We start from the raw sequence: 18,375 nt of genomic DNA, 5'->3' as shown, positions 1-18,375 counted from the left end.
GATTATGTTTGATCCAAGGCGCATGCATGTGTGACAACAGAGGTTTATTTTATTAATGATTAATGTGTCTGTAGCGCATATGCGATGCACATGTGACTGAGGGTTTATTTTAAATTTTTTTATAATTAAGTGGAGTTAGAGTGCAATGTCCTCGTGCAATGGTGTGGGTTTCTTTTACAATTGATCAATAGTAGTCTATTTGGAAGGGGACAAGGAGGAGGGAGGAGAAAGGGAGGGGAAGAAGAAGAAAGGAGGGAGGTGGGAAGAGAGAGAGAGAGAGAGAGAGAGAGAGAGGGTGGTAAGAAAAATTTTAGAAAAACATTTCAAATTTTAAATAAAAAAGACAAGTAAAAAGATGAGAGAGGGGAAGAGGATAGTTACTTTTTTTAATAAATTAATAAATAAATAAATAAAATAGAGAAATGGATGTGCACCCCTACATCGCAAACACACAGTGAGATGCAGTAAAAACATTTGCACTGATGAAAGCAAACTGGATGCGTGGGAGCACGAACAAGCAAACACAACATGTTGCTAACACGATGGCGCATGGCAAGAGACAAAAAATGGCATTCACATGGACACATGGAGAGATCGAATCATGAGAAAGCACCAAAAAAGTAATTCCAAAAAATCCAACTATGTGATGAAGATGCAAAAAAGAAAAAGAAAAAGTGGGCAAGGCAAGAGCGAGAACAAAATTATCGATCGAACGAGGTATTCGATATCAAAAAGGGACATTTCCATGGAAAATAGGTAAAAAATGCACACAAACAAGTGCATAAAAACTAATATCTAGAGATTTGTTTGTCGAAACAAAGGGCGGTAAAAAGAAAAAATAGCCAAGGTGATAAGCCACACGACTATCAAAAACTAATTCGAGGAAATGTGTGAGTCAAAACAGGATGCAATGAAAAGGAAAGATATCAAGGTAGAACTGATTGACACGTTGTCAAATCACAACGCAATTCTGGTGGACAAGGCACATGTTAACATGAAAAAAATAGTAAAAACACAATCAAAAAGTGTTAATAAGAAATCCTTGTGTTGAAGCAAGGGCCAAAAAAAAAGGAAAAAGATCTAGTTTGATGTGTTGTAGAGAGCTATTAAGTTAAAACACAATTTCAATGAGAAAAGAGGATATTCACATGGAAAAAGAGCAAAAAATACATTAAATTTTCTTTCTCAAATACGCCAAAAGAATTCGTGCACTAGAATAATGGACAATTCAAAAAAAAAAAGGTCAAGGAAATGGAAAGGGCAAGGATGTCATGTCAAATCTCTGTTGGATGCAAAAGAAGCACATTCTCATGAAAATACATCTAATTCATATAAAATCCTGTAAAACTTAATAACTTATGAACCATTGCTTGGAAGAAAGAGCTATAAAAGGGATAAGCAGCCGGTTCAAAGGGCCAAAACAAGATTGTGACATTAGATTTCATTTCGAGTGAACATAAGGAGCATTTCACTTGGGAAACGTACAAAATAAGAAAAGAATAAAAGAGAAAGGGGAAGACCCTCATGTGCCAAGTGTAACATCATAGATGGGGAAGCTAGGAACCCCAATAGAATTTAGAAAAGAAATGTTATCAATCGGGCAAGTAGAAAGGATGTTCGCATGGACTTATGCAAGATGGATGTGCAGGGATACATCCCTATAATTATGACCTAACCAGATCAGATAAAGATGACCAAGAAGGCCTATACATAGATAGACGACTGGAGCCTTACGTCCCTACACTTAAGACATAACATACACATATATACGCCAGAGTAAGGTTAGGAACACTTAATCCATTTTGTTAATTGTCGAAAATGATTATTGGCATGCACCGAATGGTTAGAGTCAATGGCAAGAGGTTCCATGGCTTGGCACAACATACTCCAATCATGGCAAGAACCATTGAGCAGCACATAGGGAGGTAGCATTATCGATGAAGATCATCCGTTTATCATGGACAAAGAATATAGCACTCCGCTCATCAACAATCACTCATGTTGGAATGATAGATTAGTCTTTCGCCCCATGGCTCACATCACTCGAAGAGGAGTTGAAAAACCCATAGCATACACCTGATTTAAAAATATACAAGAGAGATTATGCCAGCATGATAATCAACGGTGCATCAATGCAGCCCAACTCGGCTAGAAGGTGTGAGAAGGAAAGCCAAGTAGCCTTGTAGTAGTGCAGTGCATAGAACAAAGTAACATATTCTATTGTGGTAGCACAAGCTCGTCCCATGTGTGTAGAGGAAAACAAAAATGTACCTATTCGCCAATTGTAATATCTACCAATCCTCTCCTCTCTGTTTTGGTGAAAACAAAAGGTGAGTCACTCACTTTGCCCCCCTCTATCTCACTTTCCATTGATAGATATAGGATAGCCCAATTTCTAACACACATTAATATTATCCTCACGATCACTTAAGTGAAGGGTATATGCCTTGTATACAATTGATGGTGCAGTCGTGCATCCCACCTTACGACGGTATACATTGCAAAAAGGAAAGCCATGGAGCCTTATAGTGCCATCACATGACATATTGTGATGTATGCATTGGGAGGCCCAACCTATGCATGCAACACTCCATTCACACCACTCACCTCTCGTTTAAATTTAAGAGAAAAAGAATGGTCGCTTGGCCTACCCTTCATCTCACTCTTTGTTGATGAATATACAGATCAGCCCATACTCACATCCCCATGCTGTTAGAATGAAATCTCACATCACTCTCAATGATTGTTGATGAAGATCTTGTCGAGAATATCAAATATTTGCTAAAGAAGAGGCGTACCCAAGGAGATAGCTGATAAATTAGAAATGTGGGTTACATAAAGATCTTATGTCTATTGTAGGAGTCAGACGTGTGCTAAAGTAATAGGGATACAATGCACCAAGGGAGGTGGCTTCAAAAGTGTATCTTGGAAAGATCATCAAGAGAGATAAGATATCTAGACTACAAAGTGTCGCCATCTTTTCCACTACTAACTTCTCATGCAAGGGTGTTTCGCACATTTGCTTGTGTTTCGATAGATAAATTCTTCAGTTTCTCCCACAACAAATTGTTTATTTAAAATTCTTTCTTTTTTCTCTCTACTCTCGAGGGTATTGTCACCTTTTCTCAAAAAATAGATCGGCATGGTAGGGATCGAAGTCCCTTTCTCCCATATCTATATTTGTTCTCTATTTTTTTTTTTAAATGCAAGAATACCCATGTTCAAGAATAGCCACTCCCATCTATTGGATTGGAAGGAAAAGAAACCTAATAGGAGTAGAAGCTACAATAGAAGGCATAGTAAAAATCATCCACTTTGTCAACAGAATCCACATGAGAAAAATTAAGCGATACCAAAGAGGAATATGTGCTATTTTTTGTGATTATCGAGATTTACAAAGGGGATAATATTTTTTAAAGAAATAGCTATTGATCAGAAAAGGATCACCAGAGACATCTATGGCTTGTATATGCACACAAAGCCATTATGATTGACTGCAAGTACCTTGTAAGAGCCCATCCAACATTGTTGAAGCTTTCCAAGAAACATATCAAAGCATAGTAAGCTTTACACTTAGCATATATGGCTTCCATGCATTGTAAGGCCAACCTTCGAGTCTCATCCAAACATTCTAAGTGCAAGAGAGTATTACAGGAACTTGGTATCTTCTATGCACTCTCTGATGGCCACTCAGAGAGAAGGTAATTTCAACTTAATAAGAAAGATGACATCTATACCCTAGACCAACTAGAAAGGTATCTATCTTGTTGTGGCATGGAAGATTGTACATGTAGAGAGCTTCTACAAGTCTATCATCCCAATCAGAACGATGTGTGGCAGCTGTCCTGATCAAGATCGAACAGAGGATGTGATTGGTGACTTTAACTTGGTTGTTGACTTTGGGATAGTAAGGTGTGGACTTATGATGGCAAATCTTGTAAATCTATGTTAGCTCTTCCATTATCTTATTCAAGAAGTGAGTGCCACAATTACTTACCAACTCTAAGGTACTACCAAAGCGAGTGATAATATTCTTATACAAAAACAAAGCCATATTGTTGCTATCATCTCACTTGAGAACAAAGCTTCGTCACATACCCATTATATACTAGAATATTTATTCTCTTTCTTTTGGTTAGAGGGTCAATTGGACCCACAAAGTCAATGTCCCATTTCTTAAATGGCTTTAAGAGAAGAATAGGTTGTAATGGCATGGCACTGGTTTTTGTGGGCTTTCCCACTGTTGACAAGCAACATAATACTTGCAATAATCATATATATATATATCTCTTTGTGGAGAATTTTCCACAAGTATCCTACAAGTAAAGCTTTCATGGCTATTATTTCTCCCTCAAAATATCCACCACATAGCTCATCATGGCATACCTTCAAGATGATTTTAATCTCATCTCCTACAGCAACAAGTGACATGATACATTCCAAAAAAGTGACAAGCCCATACAAATAACGGGATACAAGTATTCTAAAGTGTTTATTTCTACTCGGTTATTCGAAAAAAGTGATAAACAAATTGAATCAACTCATTAACCCAATCATTGGTATAAACTAGCTTTGCATAATGGGATTTGTCAATTGTTACTATAAACATGAAGAAAGAGCATATCTAATCTTCCTACTAGAGATCTAGTGTGATACAAGAGAGCATTCGTGGGAAGTTGATCAACCTTGAAATTCAATGTCTTTTATGTTGTTTCAAACTTTAAGGGACCTCTAGGTATCACTTCTCCTTAATTGAGTAAGTACTTGTGCCATTCAACATGGTTTTGCAAATTGTCAAATTTGTATATAGTTTGATTGCTTTAACTTTTTTTGGTTCTCGACTCTTATTTAAGTGGTTGCAATTTTCTCTCTAGAAATGTCAAGAACTTCTACCATTTGTTATTATCTTTGTGCACATTGTATTTTTGCAATTGCTCATCTTCTACCTTTTTTTTTCCATTTGCGCATGTATATTGGTGATAGCTTGTAGAGTCTTTCGTGAATTGCTTGTAAAAGTAGAAATTCAATATAAATAGATTTTTAAGCTAAGTATCCTACTCAATTTTCAACTTTCTCTAGGACACAACTACTAATTCGAGATGCACACACCACATATAACAATGAATGAAACATGGAATCACCTATTGCTGTCAATAAGCTAGTTTTGAACCTCATGGTAACCTGGATATGATAGCGGCAAGAGGAATTATGATGAACTCGGACATAGAGGCCACCATCCTTACAGAAGACGCCTCAAGATGAAATAAACACATTAAATCTTGAATAGAAAAATGACTCCCCCCTTGCACATATGGATAAATCAAGCCCCTTAATACACCACCTAAAACTCCATAAAAAGCAAGGAAAATACAAAACTAATAGTAAAATACTAAATAAGTCACCATGATTGGATGAAGCTTCGCGGCACAAGTACATATCTAATCAAGCACTGTTAAGTATTACAAGTGGTCATTGTTAAATCAAGTACACAATGCTTGGCCCATTGAATTGAGACAGCTACTTGGAACAACTAAAAGAGTATGAAGCAAGTTGGCAAGCATCGTTGCACATACTAGAAGAATCCAAATCTGCACGCACCGAATGACAGGCTGCTATTCCTCATCACACAATTGTTGTGACGTAGCTTTTAAAAAACTGACACTTGACATGTCACACACAACGAACAGAGACATCATTATATATGGTCAGGCTATAAATGTTTGCTTTCTCCTTTATATCCAAGGATCTAATCTTGCTATGCAGCAAATATTACATAATTAGTACAAACTCCAGTGTGTCACTTATAAATGGCAGACACTGGCATTGTTGAGTTGACTCCATAATTTTTGTACCCTTTGCTCGCATGTGCAGAATGCAAAAAAAATGATATACAAAACATAGCTCACATGCACAGAATGCAACCACAACCCAGGTGACAAGGACGTGTCTCGCATGATTTACAACACATTACACCCTGTTGATATCTGTTTGACCTTTCCCCCAGCACAAGCTCTAGCAGAGCAATTGAACCAGACCCAATACAGTTGGCACTGTCACAAGCAGTGATAGCAAGTTTTTGACAAAAAGCATTAGAACACTTACCCCTCGTCTAGCAGTCCTGCCTCGCACTGTCAACTCCTATACATGGCAAATGATTAGTAGAGTCTTCCTCTGCAATCCTTTGCACCACAATGGCAAGGGCATCCCTTTCCAGGTAGCAATTTATATCTATAATCATATGCTAACTCTTCTCCAACTTCAATCTGCAAATGCAGTAAACAAGTTTAGTGCAAACATGGAGTTGGGTGGGTATTTTAGGCTCTCGTATTATCATGAAAACTTGTAATAGATGATATAGATGAGTGCACACATGTGCTTATACGTTATGGTGCTTATAAGCAAACATCTCTCTTCAACTTGCATGATTCAAAGTTGATATAGATGAGCACATATATGCGCATATAAGTTACGGTGCATATAAGAAACAAGTCTCTACAGCTTGTCTGATTCCAGTTCAACTCCTGTATTTGTGTATCCTTCCAAAAGCCTAGGTCCTCTATATTAGCAGAAACTTTCCAAAGACAATTCTAACTAATAAGATCAGTTTCTCATACTCACATCTCGAGTTGCATATAAACCAATGTGGGCAAGTTGGCAATCCATACTCTCCACCAACACTTGGTAATTCACCAGATTTGGAGAGCAACTAGAGAAGAACATGACGAGACTTAGCCATACAAACTCGCATTTACCCAGCTGTCAGCATCACAATTAAAGAAGTGCATACTCGCACCCATTTTACCTGTGGTTGATAAATCTTGCAACATTGCCAAACCGTGTGGCATCAATGACAAAGGGTTTTGTTCTTCTGCGTCGTCCTGTGTCTATGTGTGCATCAATATCATATAGATAGCTACATCCTTCCTTGTCATACCTGATTCAGGTCACATATGTCAGTCAATATCTCAGCAAACTACCATCCAAGGTCATGAAAATCGTTCACCTAGGACTATGCAAGTAAAATTTTCATGTGTGTAAATTTGCACCACTGTTGGTACAGAACGACGCTGTAGAACTAGTCTTTTCTATGATTTGAACGTAATGGAAACCCTTTGTGCCTATTAAACATGAAACAACAATATCAATATTATCAGGATCTGAAATACTAGAAGAATGCATAACTTGTTCTGAAATCATTGGGAAGTGTAAGTGCTCCAAGAATAGTTTGCCAATTACAGCATCTATGGGAGAGCCAAACCAAAGGCAGAAGCTGCGAATGCACAGCCAGAGGAATCTTGTAGCTCTATTAGGTCAGCAGACGACTTTGCAAAATCAATAAATTTAAATCATTGGGATGCATAGCTGCTCCAAGAATAGATAGCCAAGTGTGGCATCTATGGGAGTGCATGCCTGAAGGTGGAAGCTGCAACGCACAGCCAGAGGAATCTCATAGCTCTATCAGGGCAGGGGATGACTTTTGCAAAATCAAATAGATTTCAATGAACATCAGCATCTTGCTTCTGCCTACCCTCTGAGCTGCCTTTACACCCTCAACTTGTAAGCCTTCCTTCCGTGCTCTCTAGCATCTCTCTATAGGCCTCTACACTTTTCATATAATAAAAACACCTAATTAAATTTCTATTGCACACATCACAAAACTTGAGAAGGAAACATCTAAATAGGCAGTCACTATGCTGAGTTATAAGCAACTAGGAAGGATGTAGTTAGGCTTTAGTCTCTCTAGTGCAATACTTCTGTGTTTAAGTCAAAGAAAGGTAGCAGCAGAACCAGAAGCACAAGATAGTGGGAGTAAGGGAATGCTGCATTGTAAGACGGAAACTTGAAGTATGAAGAGAGTAGATATTAGCCATATATTCAAACACTCACAAATATAAGCACGTGTCCAATAAAGGCACGCAGTCTTGTAGTCCTCCGTTGCCAAAAATCGATAAGATGTCCAAAGACTAAGATCATAACACCTCAGGATCCTGATAGCATCATGTGACATGTCTCGATTGCCTAACTCACATTGTGATAGCTTTGTCATTTCCTTCATCTCTTCATTCAACCAGCATGATGCCTTCACACAGATGTACCTTGCAATCAACATACGGTATACCCAACCTTGGAGTCCTCGGTCAACAAAATCAATGAAATATCCAAAGATTGAGACCCAGCACTCTCAGGATCCTGAGAGCATCACGTGACGTGTCACCCCAATTGTCCACATCTGACAAAAGGGCCAAATCATCCGATCTGTCCTGTTCAATACAAGACGTCCGATCATGTCTTGATGGAAACTGTCCAACTATTTCAAAGTGCCTATTTGTACCGGTTGGGGTTACTTTTGGGGTAATTTGTAGCTGCTGTTTAGGCTTCCTCTCCACAATACACTCGTACATTTATATCCCCCCCCCCCTCTCTCTCTCTCTCTTCAAATTCAAATTTCAAGCTCAACTTTCAAGCTCTCTATTCTCAAACACTATCTCCTCATGCTCTCTAACCCCACTCCCTCAAGCTCTCCTTCGCCATATCTCCACCCTACCTCCACTTTCAAGCTCTCTGTTGACCATCCTCTCTATCCTCAAGCTCTAAATATGTAAACTCTTGGCATAAAGTCTCTAAATGTTTAAAGTGTATTATTTTGAGTCGCAACATTAAGCATAAATATTAAAATTATATATACAATTTTTCTTCACCGGATGTAGCATCAAACTTAGTCTAATTAGTACCATTGAAACCAGCCTTCCTCTTCGGATAGGGTGGTAAAACCTGATCAAGCACTTAATTACAACAATTAATAACTGAGCATAAACTGAAATGCACACATCACCTGAACAATGTTGGACAATAGACACACACTTCGCCTCAAAACTAGTGCCCCTTTTGGTATTTCTTTAACTTTGATTGCTAATGGACAGTGTATAAGTTGAGATTCCACAATCTTCTTTGCTGATCTAAAAGCCCCTTGTTGTACATACAATCAGCAAGCAATTTGGGCCAATTGCCCCTTGATTTTCACCCAAGACTTGCACAAATGGAACCACCAATTGGCCAAATGCTGCCCCAATTTACAATGGATGGACTGGCATCTGAAATCCCTATCAATTCCATGAATTTCAAGTGCTGATTTCAGTGTATGATGCCTTCTCCTATTGGCACAAGTCTCAAGGTGGCTGTCAAACCCTAATTTTTGCAAAAATTTAGGGCTTACAGCAGAAATCCTCTTGTTATCCACCACATCTCGCTGAGATCTATTGAGAATGGCTAACAAGTGATGAGATCTTTTGAGAAATTACAGGAGAAGGTGAAAGAAAGCCAAGATAAGAAAGAAATCTGATTTTCTTCGTGAAAAAACCCTAAAATCTACTTGCTGCCTACTCCAATCTGCATTTAATGTAGTCACCTAACTACTGCCAGGCACCTCCAAAATGCTGTCACCTAATCACCAATGTTGTTGCCAATCCTTGGAAGGTGTCTCCCTGCTATCCCTTGTCTGTTGAGGCCCCCAGATGGCTATCTTTTGCAGCAAATTGTTGTTCTCTGATCAAAAAATGGACCAATAGCTCCCTCTCTCCCAAGTTGTTAACTAAGTGAATGATTGAGACCCAACCCCCAAAAACGTTTTCTCGGTTTGCATGGCCATTTCTACCAAGTGGCAACCTTCTAAACCCATTTTCTAGCATTATCTAACCATTTAATTCATTTTCAAAATTGAATAATCTTGAAAATTAATTTTTGGCCCTTCTAACCCTACCCAAAATGAAATGTGCCCATCCATAATTAAGTTGGCTAGGCCATTTGCAACCTAGAGTGGTTCCCAACCTCTATTGACCCTGTTAGAATTTGCCAATTCTATGGGCAGTGCCCAATGTTTTAGTCTTTATAACACCACTCTTAAGAGTTAGAGTTAGAGTTAGAGTCAATTAACTCTAGTTGAGTTAGAGCTAGGTCTATCTTAAGACCTATCTTGTACCTTTCATTCTCATTCTTTCAATTTAGCAACTACACTCTATACTTTTGCTTCAGCACACTCTCATTGTCTCTATTTTCTCTCCTTCATAGCTAGTTGTCATTTTGCAACATTTGGCATCAAAGCAAGGTTCTATGCGCGAATTCAGTTCAGCCATTGTCAATAGATACTGCCCCACCTAAGGTCCTGTTGCTGTCAGCCAGCTCTTTGCCCAAGGAAGAGAAGGACAAACTGCTACTATTTTCAGCCTGCGCGCAACCCTACACACAATCCCATACACAACCCAAGGAGCTACTGTTTGGAGGAGCTACTACTCTTTTCAGCTCTGCCTCTTATTTTCTCACCTATGTCCGCCATATTCTCGGTCCTGCCTGCGACTTTTTGCAAACCCTAAAAAGTGAAAAAACCCCAATTTTCAAATTTAGGGTATTTTCGAAATTTCTGCAATTTCCTATCCATTTTGGCCATCTCTTTCTGAATCTCAGCTCATGCTGCCTAAAATTTGGGGTTTTTGTCAATTTTCACTCCCAAAGTTCAAATTGACAACCAATTCGAAGAAATTTCACAATTTCTTTGACATTCCCCTACCAAAAATTTTGGGGCTTTTTCCCAATTTGCAGTCCCACATGCGAATCTTCATTGGAAACACTGACCTTGCACAATTTCATCAACAGTTGTGCAAGAAATTTGGGTCTTTTTGTCCTAGAGGCTTCAACACGCATCACAAGGTAGATTCCAGTTGTTGTTTGTTGTTAATACGCACCCCGAGGTGATGTTGCTGCAGAATTTCAAGGTGTAAGGTACAAATTTCTTTAATATTTTAGGAAAATTTTTAGGGCTTTTGCTTGGCAGGCATTCCAAGGCCGTAACCAAGTGGTACAGCACCATTTAATTGATATTACAATCAGATTGAGCAAAAAAAATTTGAAATTTTTGGTAAGAATCGACATTAAGTTGTATTTTGTACTTTTGAGGACACACATTCTAAGGCAAGTGTGGTATAGCAGTGCATTGCTGTTTTTTCTTGGTTGGGTATTAATTTGAGTCAAATTGGGCACACTTTGACATTTATATGACAATTTGGTACTTGTTGCATAATCCCAAGAGAATTTTTGGTACTCTAAGGAGTACAATGTATATTTCTTGGCTATAGATTTTTGTCCATTACTAACAACATGGCATGTCAAGGAACTAATGATCAAAGCAACATCCTTGGTGTCCTCACTCAAGAGAACAAACTTGATGGATCAAACTACTCGTTGTGGAGTTTTATGGTCCATGACCTTCTTGTGGTGAAGGACTTGTGGGACTATCTTACGAGTGATTTGTGGCAACTAAGATGTCTTCCACCTCAAAGACCTCGGCGTAACGCTAGAGGGAAGGCTGCTAGTGCTGCTACCCCTCCTCCCCCTCCTACCGAGGATCAAAGGAGATGGGACTCAAAAGATGCACAGGCACATTCTTTGATTACCTTATCAGTGAAAAGATCCATCATTCCATACATTCGATCTTGTAAGACCTCAAAATCAACATGGGTTGTACTTCAGCATATCTTTGCAATACGTAACGAGGCCAAAATATCTTATCTCTGTAGAGAGTTGGCCAATGTAAACATGGATAAGTGCGATAGCATAACAAATCACCTTACTCATATACAGGATTTGCACAAGCAGTTGCTCAATGTGGATTAAATCATTCAAGATGTTGAATTGGTAACATCACATTGAACTCTTCTAGAGTCGTATCTTGGTTTCCACACCTCTTTGATGCTGTCTTTGAAAGAAAGGGGAGGGAGAGGGGATAGGTAGAAAGAGCAATGGCCCCTTATATTTGTGGAATTGGAAGGCCTCTTGTTGCACGACAAACTGACTTGGAAGAATATTGCATTGCGTTCACCAGATGTGGCTATGCTTTCCAAGTTCAAAGGCAAAGGAAAAGTCAAGCAAAATGCAAAAAATCAGCAAAAGAGTGATGCTAGACAGCTATCAAATAAGGTTGTCCAAGACATAGAAAAGTCTAAAAAGAAGGGAAAATGTCATTATTGCAAGAAGCCATGTTACTATATTAATGAATGCCGTAAAAGATTAGCCAAAGAGATGAAAAAAGACTCCAATTTGACTATCCAAGAGACATCAGCCAGCAATTCTACTAATGGTGATGCTTTAGCCAACTTTGTGCAGAAGGACTATGCATTTCTAACTTGCAATTATGATTATTCAATGGCTGATTCAACATTTAATGTTGCTAAAATGCAACAAACATGGTGTTTTAACAGCGGAGCTTCAAAGCACCTCACTTCTAGGAAGTGTTTGCTTTCCTCCTTGCATTCAAACCTTGCTGGGAAGCGTTTTACATGTGCAAACAGCAGCAATTATGATGTTTGTGGCATTGGGACAGTCACTATTACTGTTGCAGATGGTTCTGACTTCATGCTTCTAGATGTCTTGTTTGTGCTTTGCATTGCAAAGAACTTCTTGTCTTTCTCTGCTTTTAACAAGCATGGCTTTCAAGTCATCTTTAAGGATGACAAATGCATTGTCAAAGACAGGGAGATGGATTATGGACTTAGACTATTTGGGACCCTGTATAAGGGTTTGTTTTTATTGGATACCTATGATACACAATCTCATGATGCTCTAGCAATCACTACTCTATCACATGCTATACAAAATGCGGAGCTATGACATGCCCGCTATGGACATATGAGTTTTGAGAGTTTGATAACCCTTCATAGGTGTCGTATGGTAGGTGCATTGCCTCCAGTGGAGACTCCACCTCCTCATGTATGCAAGGAATGTATTTTGGGCAAGATGCACAGATTTTCCTTCAAAAAGGATGGTGCAACGCATGCTGTCCGGAAATTGCAACTTATTCACTCTGATGTCTGTGGTCCCATGAGGACACATGCACTTGGATGTCATCTTTACTTTGTTACATTTATTGATGACTACTCTCCCTATACATGGATGTATGGGCTGAAAGTAAAATCTGATCTATTTATGCATTTTAAACATCTTGTTGCAAAGCTTGAGGCTGAAACTTGCTTAAAAGTGCAAACACTTTGCACAGATAGAGGGGGGGAATACATGTCTCGTGCTTTTGAGACATATTTGCTTGATCATGGCATTACGCATCAAGCTACTATTAGAATGACTCCTCAACAGAATGGTGTTGCTAAAAGGAAGAATCGTGCTCTTATGGAGAAGACTCATTATATGCTCAAAAGCAAGGGGCTGCCTCATAAATTTTGGTTAGAAGGCCTTCAGTGTGTGCAAATCATGTGTTGAATCGTCCACCCACTAAGAGACTAAAGACGATCACCCCGTTTGAAGCTTGGCATGGCAAGAAACCCAAGGTTGACTACTTTCGAATGTTTGGTTACATAGCCTATGCACATGTTCCGAAAGAGCTTCATGGGAAGCTTGATGAAGAGGCTGTAAAATGCATATTTATTGGCTACGATTTGGAAAGCAAGGGCCACTGCCTCTATGATCCATGCACAAAGAAAATTTTTGTCAGTAGGGATGTCATATTTGCTGAAAATGTTGTATTTTCACATGATTAGTTTGAAATGCTAGCCACCCATGACATTGGTGATGTCTTTGAGGGTCTCTTGCCACTTTCTTTGGAGTCCATGCCTGCTGTAAATGGCTGGACAAACATAATACAGCAAGCTATTGCTGCACCATATACGCCTAAACGATAGGGTATTGATGATGGTTCGCCACATGCAGTGGAAGATGCAGTATAGAATGAAAGGGCTGCTGTAAATGCAGTAAAAACAGTCCCAAGATGGCTATTACAACCTCTCCAGAAGAGTAAAATGGATGCTCCTTTAGCTCAACGCACTAGAAGCGTTGCTAGACACACAGCACATAATGCAGGGGAAGCCCATTTGTTTGATTTTACGAAAGTAGATGATTGTGACGAGCATGTATTTATGAGTTCACTCTTGGATGATGATGAGTCTACTTCCTTTGGACAAAGCTCAACAGGATGTACATTGGATGCAACCCATGTAGGATGAGTTAGACTCTATTGCCACTAACTCTATATGGGATCTTGTGGATTTACCACTTGACAAGAAGGCCATTGGCACAAAATGGGTTTTTAAACTCACTTTGACAATTCTAAATGCAGGTCCAGAATATAAAGAAGACAATTATCTCAAAGAACATGGTGATAACTCTTCTTTCGCAGTTACCGCCCCAATTTAGTGCATTCTACTCCGCCTTGATTGCTTCAAGGCGGACACATACCTTTTAGTGGGAGGAGTTGGTCCCGATGGTCATGGATTTAGAGGAACAACTCAAAGGTCAGACACTCCCAAGTCGAAGGCGTTGAAAGGAGAGTCTTGCGAATAAAAGGGGAAGACAACAAGAAGAAGAATTATCCCAACAAGGACAAGGAGAAGAAAACTACCAAGGACTCGGGAGCTATGGCTGCTCCTTCATCAGCCACCTTCCTCCATTTCGAGGTGATTGAGGATGCTTCTCCGATGACCTCTAATGCACCAATGTTAGTCCCCCAAACCTTATGAGTGGATTGTGGACAGTGGCACTTCCCGCCACGACTCCTACAAATTATATTCCCTATATTAGTTGGACACATGGGCAAATTCTCATAGATGACAGCTTTGCAGTCCCTATCAATGGCAAGGGTGATATGCGGTTGATTTCACATGGGCAAGGTGGTTCTCACACATCAGAGATTCTCTATGTGCCAAGTTTGGGTCATCATCTTCTTTCAACAAGTGAGATTTGTGCTCTTGGTCTCATGATTGAGTTTAATAAGTTGAGTTCTTGATGGCAATTCTCAATAGGTTCTTTGTGCAAGTCACAAGGAAAATGGAGTCTACAATATGTGATCTTCATCAACCTTTACTTCTCCTCTTTTTTCTTCACGCAAGCTATGGCATGCTCGGTTTGGCCACCTCAACCACAAGTACCTTAAAAAGGCAGCTTGCAGTCAACCTGTGCATGGATTACCCAAGATTGGGATGGCCTACCCGCCATGTGTGTCTTGCATTCGTAGCAAGCAGCATACAAATGTAATTCCCAACACGGCTTCGCGTAGGGCTAAAGTGCCCTTGGAGCTTGTTTCGATCCGACTTACGTGGACCAATAAGGACAAAGTCCCTTAAACAAAGTTTATACTTTATGCTAATTATTGTTGATTTTCACACCAATGACTTGGGCATATTTCTTGGAGCTTAAGTCTAAAGCATTCTCACACTTGAAGGATTGGTTGGTCTTCGAGAAGAATAGGTTTGGTAAGAAACTCAAGACCCTACATTCCAAAAAGGAGGGGAGTTTGTCTCCAACAAGCTAGCCAAATATTGTGTAGATCATGGCACTCACCAAGAGTTTGTCAACACAAACCAACCTCGTGAGAATGACATATTGAAGCAAAAGAATCGCATTGTGATCAAGGTAATTGGAGGCAGGTGGCTTTTTAAGATCCAATACCATAGTCATGGCACTCTAGATAAGCACAAGGCATGACTCATTACTAAAGGATTCACACAACAACCAAGGGTGGATTTCCATAATACGTTTGCACCTACAGCTTGGATGGCTACCATTAAGGCTATTCTTACCTTAGCCAACGATAGGAGACGTCTAGTTTATCAGCTTGATGTGAAGTCTACATTTATTAATGGAGATTTGAAGGAGAAGATCTAGATTGAGCAACTTCCTGGCCTTCCCTCATCCCAATGGCAAAGTGTACAAGTTGAAGAAGGCCCTTTTACGGCCTCAAACAAGCTTCTCATGCTTGTAATGAGAAGATAGACTTGTTCCTCCAAAGGAATTTAGGGTATCTACATTCTTTTGCCGATCCCCGGTTGTATGTCCACACCTCAGCTGGAGGGCACACATTATTCTTACTTTATGTTGATGATCTCATTTTGGCAGGTACAATATCAAGAAGGTCAAGCAAACAACAAGACACTATACGAGATGTTCAAGATGACAGATATGGTCCTTCTCTACCTTTTTCTAGGTCATGAGATTTGGCAAACTCCAAGGGCAATTTTCATCTCCCAACAATATGTGCAAGATCTTTTAATGACTTTTGAGATGGAGGGGTGTGAGGCTATTTCTACTCCCATGGACCTAAATTGGAAGGCTATGGCCCATACAAATTCACCAGCAACGGATATTACCCGCTATAGGCAATAGATTGGATCGTTGATATGGCTTGTTAATACTCGAGTTGTTTTATGTTTTCCTATAGGTTTGCTTGCAAGATTCACTCCTAAACCCAAGCCGATCCATTTGTAGGCTACTATGAGGATTTTGTGGTTCCTCAGGGGAAGCCTTGACCTAGGTATTTATTATCCAACAGGTTCACGAGATTCAACCTTGGTTCTGTAGGGCTGGACAGATTTCAATTAGACTGGAGATGTTGACCACAACAGGTCAACAACATGATATTGCTTCACTTTGAGTGCAAGTGCTGTCTCTTGGAGTAGTAAGAAGCAGCCCAAGCAGCCCACTATTGCCCTATCATCTACAAAGGCAAAGTATCGAGTGACATCTTCTACCACATGTGAGACAGTGTGGCTTCGGCGGTTGATAGAAGAGCTTGGTTGTCCTAAGACAGGTCCTACTATACTACATTGCGACAGTGAGTTGCATTGCTTTGGCACAAAATCCCGTATTCCATACTCGGTCAAAGCACATTGAGATACAATACCATTTCATTCTTGAACTTCGTTGGATCCCCATATAAAGGAGTCTGTTGTTGGAAGATCAAAGATCCCATAGCTATTGTTGAGCTAATGCAAAAACCCATACCTGAGTTTTACTCACAATTACAACAATCCAACCTTGCATTTTAAGGGTTGGGCACATTTAGTCAACCGCACTCATGATCCTACTTGACATGTCAAACTCAACTATGAATTCCAAGAGTACAGAATCACTAAGAAGGAAGACTTCACGATCAAGTTGGCTAAGTATTGGCATTTACTTGCTGAATTCATCACCAGTGGCCCACCAAACTCAAATGACAGCCAAGTCACAGAAATTTTTCTTCCCGAGCTATATACTGTCTAGAATACAATAATTTCTTGAGTTTTGGGTACTCTGACTAAGCACACTGATCGGCTTCAGCTGTGTATTTGGTAGCTACAGCTGTGTACTTGCTGGTTCAGCCTTTGTATTGGGTGGTTGTGCATAACCAGCACTGGTTTATTGCTGATAGAGCAAGGACAGCAAGTGTATTTGGGGGTTAAGCTTGGGTATTTTCAATTACTTTGGCTGATATCTGTGATTTTGGCAAAATGGTTACAACTTCTTCCAATTCTGACACAGAAGGTTTGATGGAAATCAAACGATTAGATGGTCGGGGTTTCAATCTTTGGAAAGATTGTATGCAGGGTATTCTTTTCTTGAAAGATTGTGAAGATGCTTTGCAACAAAACAAGCATGTACCGATGTCTGATGAAGATTGGGCCAAGGTGAACAAGAAAGTCGTGGCCTATATCAAAATGGGTGTCACTGATGATATCCTTACAGATATCAAAGTCTTGAATACAGGTTATTCTATATGGCACAAGTTGAAGACCACATATGAGATCACCACACCTGTCAAGCAAGTGCATCTGATGCGAAAGTTGGTGAATATGTGGCTAGATGAGTCCAAGCCGGCTTCTGAGCACTTGAGTGCATTTACAAGTATTCTGAATCAGCTGAAGGATGCAAATCTTGATTTTGATGATAAGCTGAGAACTATTTTCTTGATCATGACACTGCCAAACTCATGGGAAATACTTGTGGTTTCTTTGAGCAACAATCCTAGCCTCACATATGATGGTGTGAGAGAATCTATTCTCGATGAAGAGATTAGACTAAAATCCAATGGGGAAGACAATAGTTCAGCATACAATGTCAAAGGCAGAGTTGATAAGAAGAATGCAAATGCAAGACAAAGAAGCGTAAGAGTAGAGGGAAAGAAAAGCAGCAAGATGTCACATGTTATCAATGTGGCTGTAAAGGTCACAAGGAGCCTAATTGTAGGTACTTTAAGAAGGAATAGGAAAGAAAGAAGAGTGCAAGAGACAAAGAAAGAGAACAAGGCTGATGCATTTGAGGCTTCGAAGGACAAAGAGAAGGTCAATGTGACCTCCAATGTTATCATTGAAGAACTGTCTAATGGAGATGGTGATATACTTTGTGCTATCAATGATGCCCTTGCACTTCACGTTCCAGACATGCACATTACCAAAGCAGATGTTATTGATGCATTACCAATAGTCAATGATGGACTAACACAGATATGGATAGTAGACTCTAGTGCTTCATTTCATGTGACTCCATGCTTGGGGTGCTTTGCTACCTTTGATGCACACAGCTATGGCAAGGTTTACCTTGGTAATAATCATGCTTGCAGTATTG

The 18,375-nt window shown here is 39.6% G+C and overlaps 1 protein-coding gene across 2 annotated transcripts in view; it reads right to left on the bottom strand.

Moving 5' to 3' along the window:
- Nucleotides 1-5,405: 5,405 nt before the first annotated feature.
- Nucleotides 5,406-18,375, bottom strand: part of LOC148008905 (histone-lysine N-methyltransferase SUVR5-like) — a 49,221-nt gene continuing 36,251 nt past the window's right edge. For both annotated transcript variants that reach the window (XM_087673923.1, XM_087673925.1), the window contains 3 exons: nucleotides 6,803-6,934; nucleotides 6,619-6,706; nucleotides 5,406-6,263 (listed from right to left, as the gene is read on the bottom strand). In XM_087673923.1, coding sequence (XP_087530049.1) covers nucleotides 6,156-6,263; nucleotides 6,619-6,706; nucleotides 6,803-6,934 — 328 coding nt within the window. In that variant the 3' untranslated portion in view covers nucleotides 5,406-6,155. The remainder of the gene's footprint in view (nucleotides 6,264-6,618; nucleotides 6,707-6,802; nucleotides 6,935-18,375) is intronic.

This window comes from Lygodium microphyllum, unplaced genomic scaffold (assembly GCF_053477565.2).
Source record: "Lygodium microphyllum isolate KBCC unplaced genomic scaffold, Lygodium_microphyllum_v1.1.10 scaffold_48, whole genome shotgun sequence".
NCBI lineage: Eukaryota > Viridiplantae > Streptophyta > Polypodiopsida > Schizaeales > Lygodiaceae > Lygodium > Lygodium microphyllum.
Note: the sequence above shows the minus strand (reverse complement) of the source record. Positions and strands in the feature narration are given on the sequence as shown.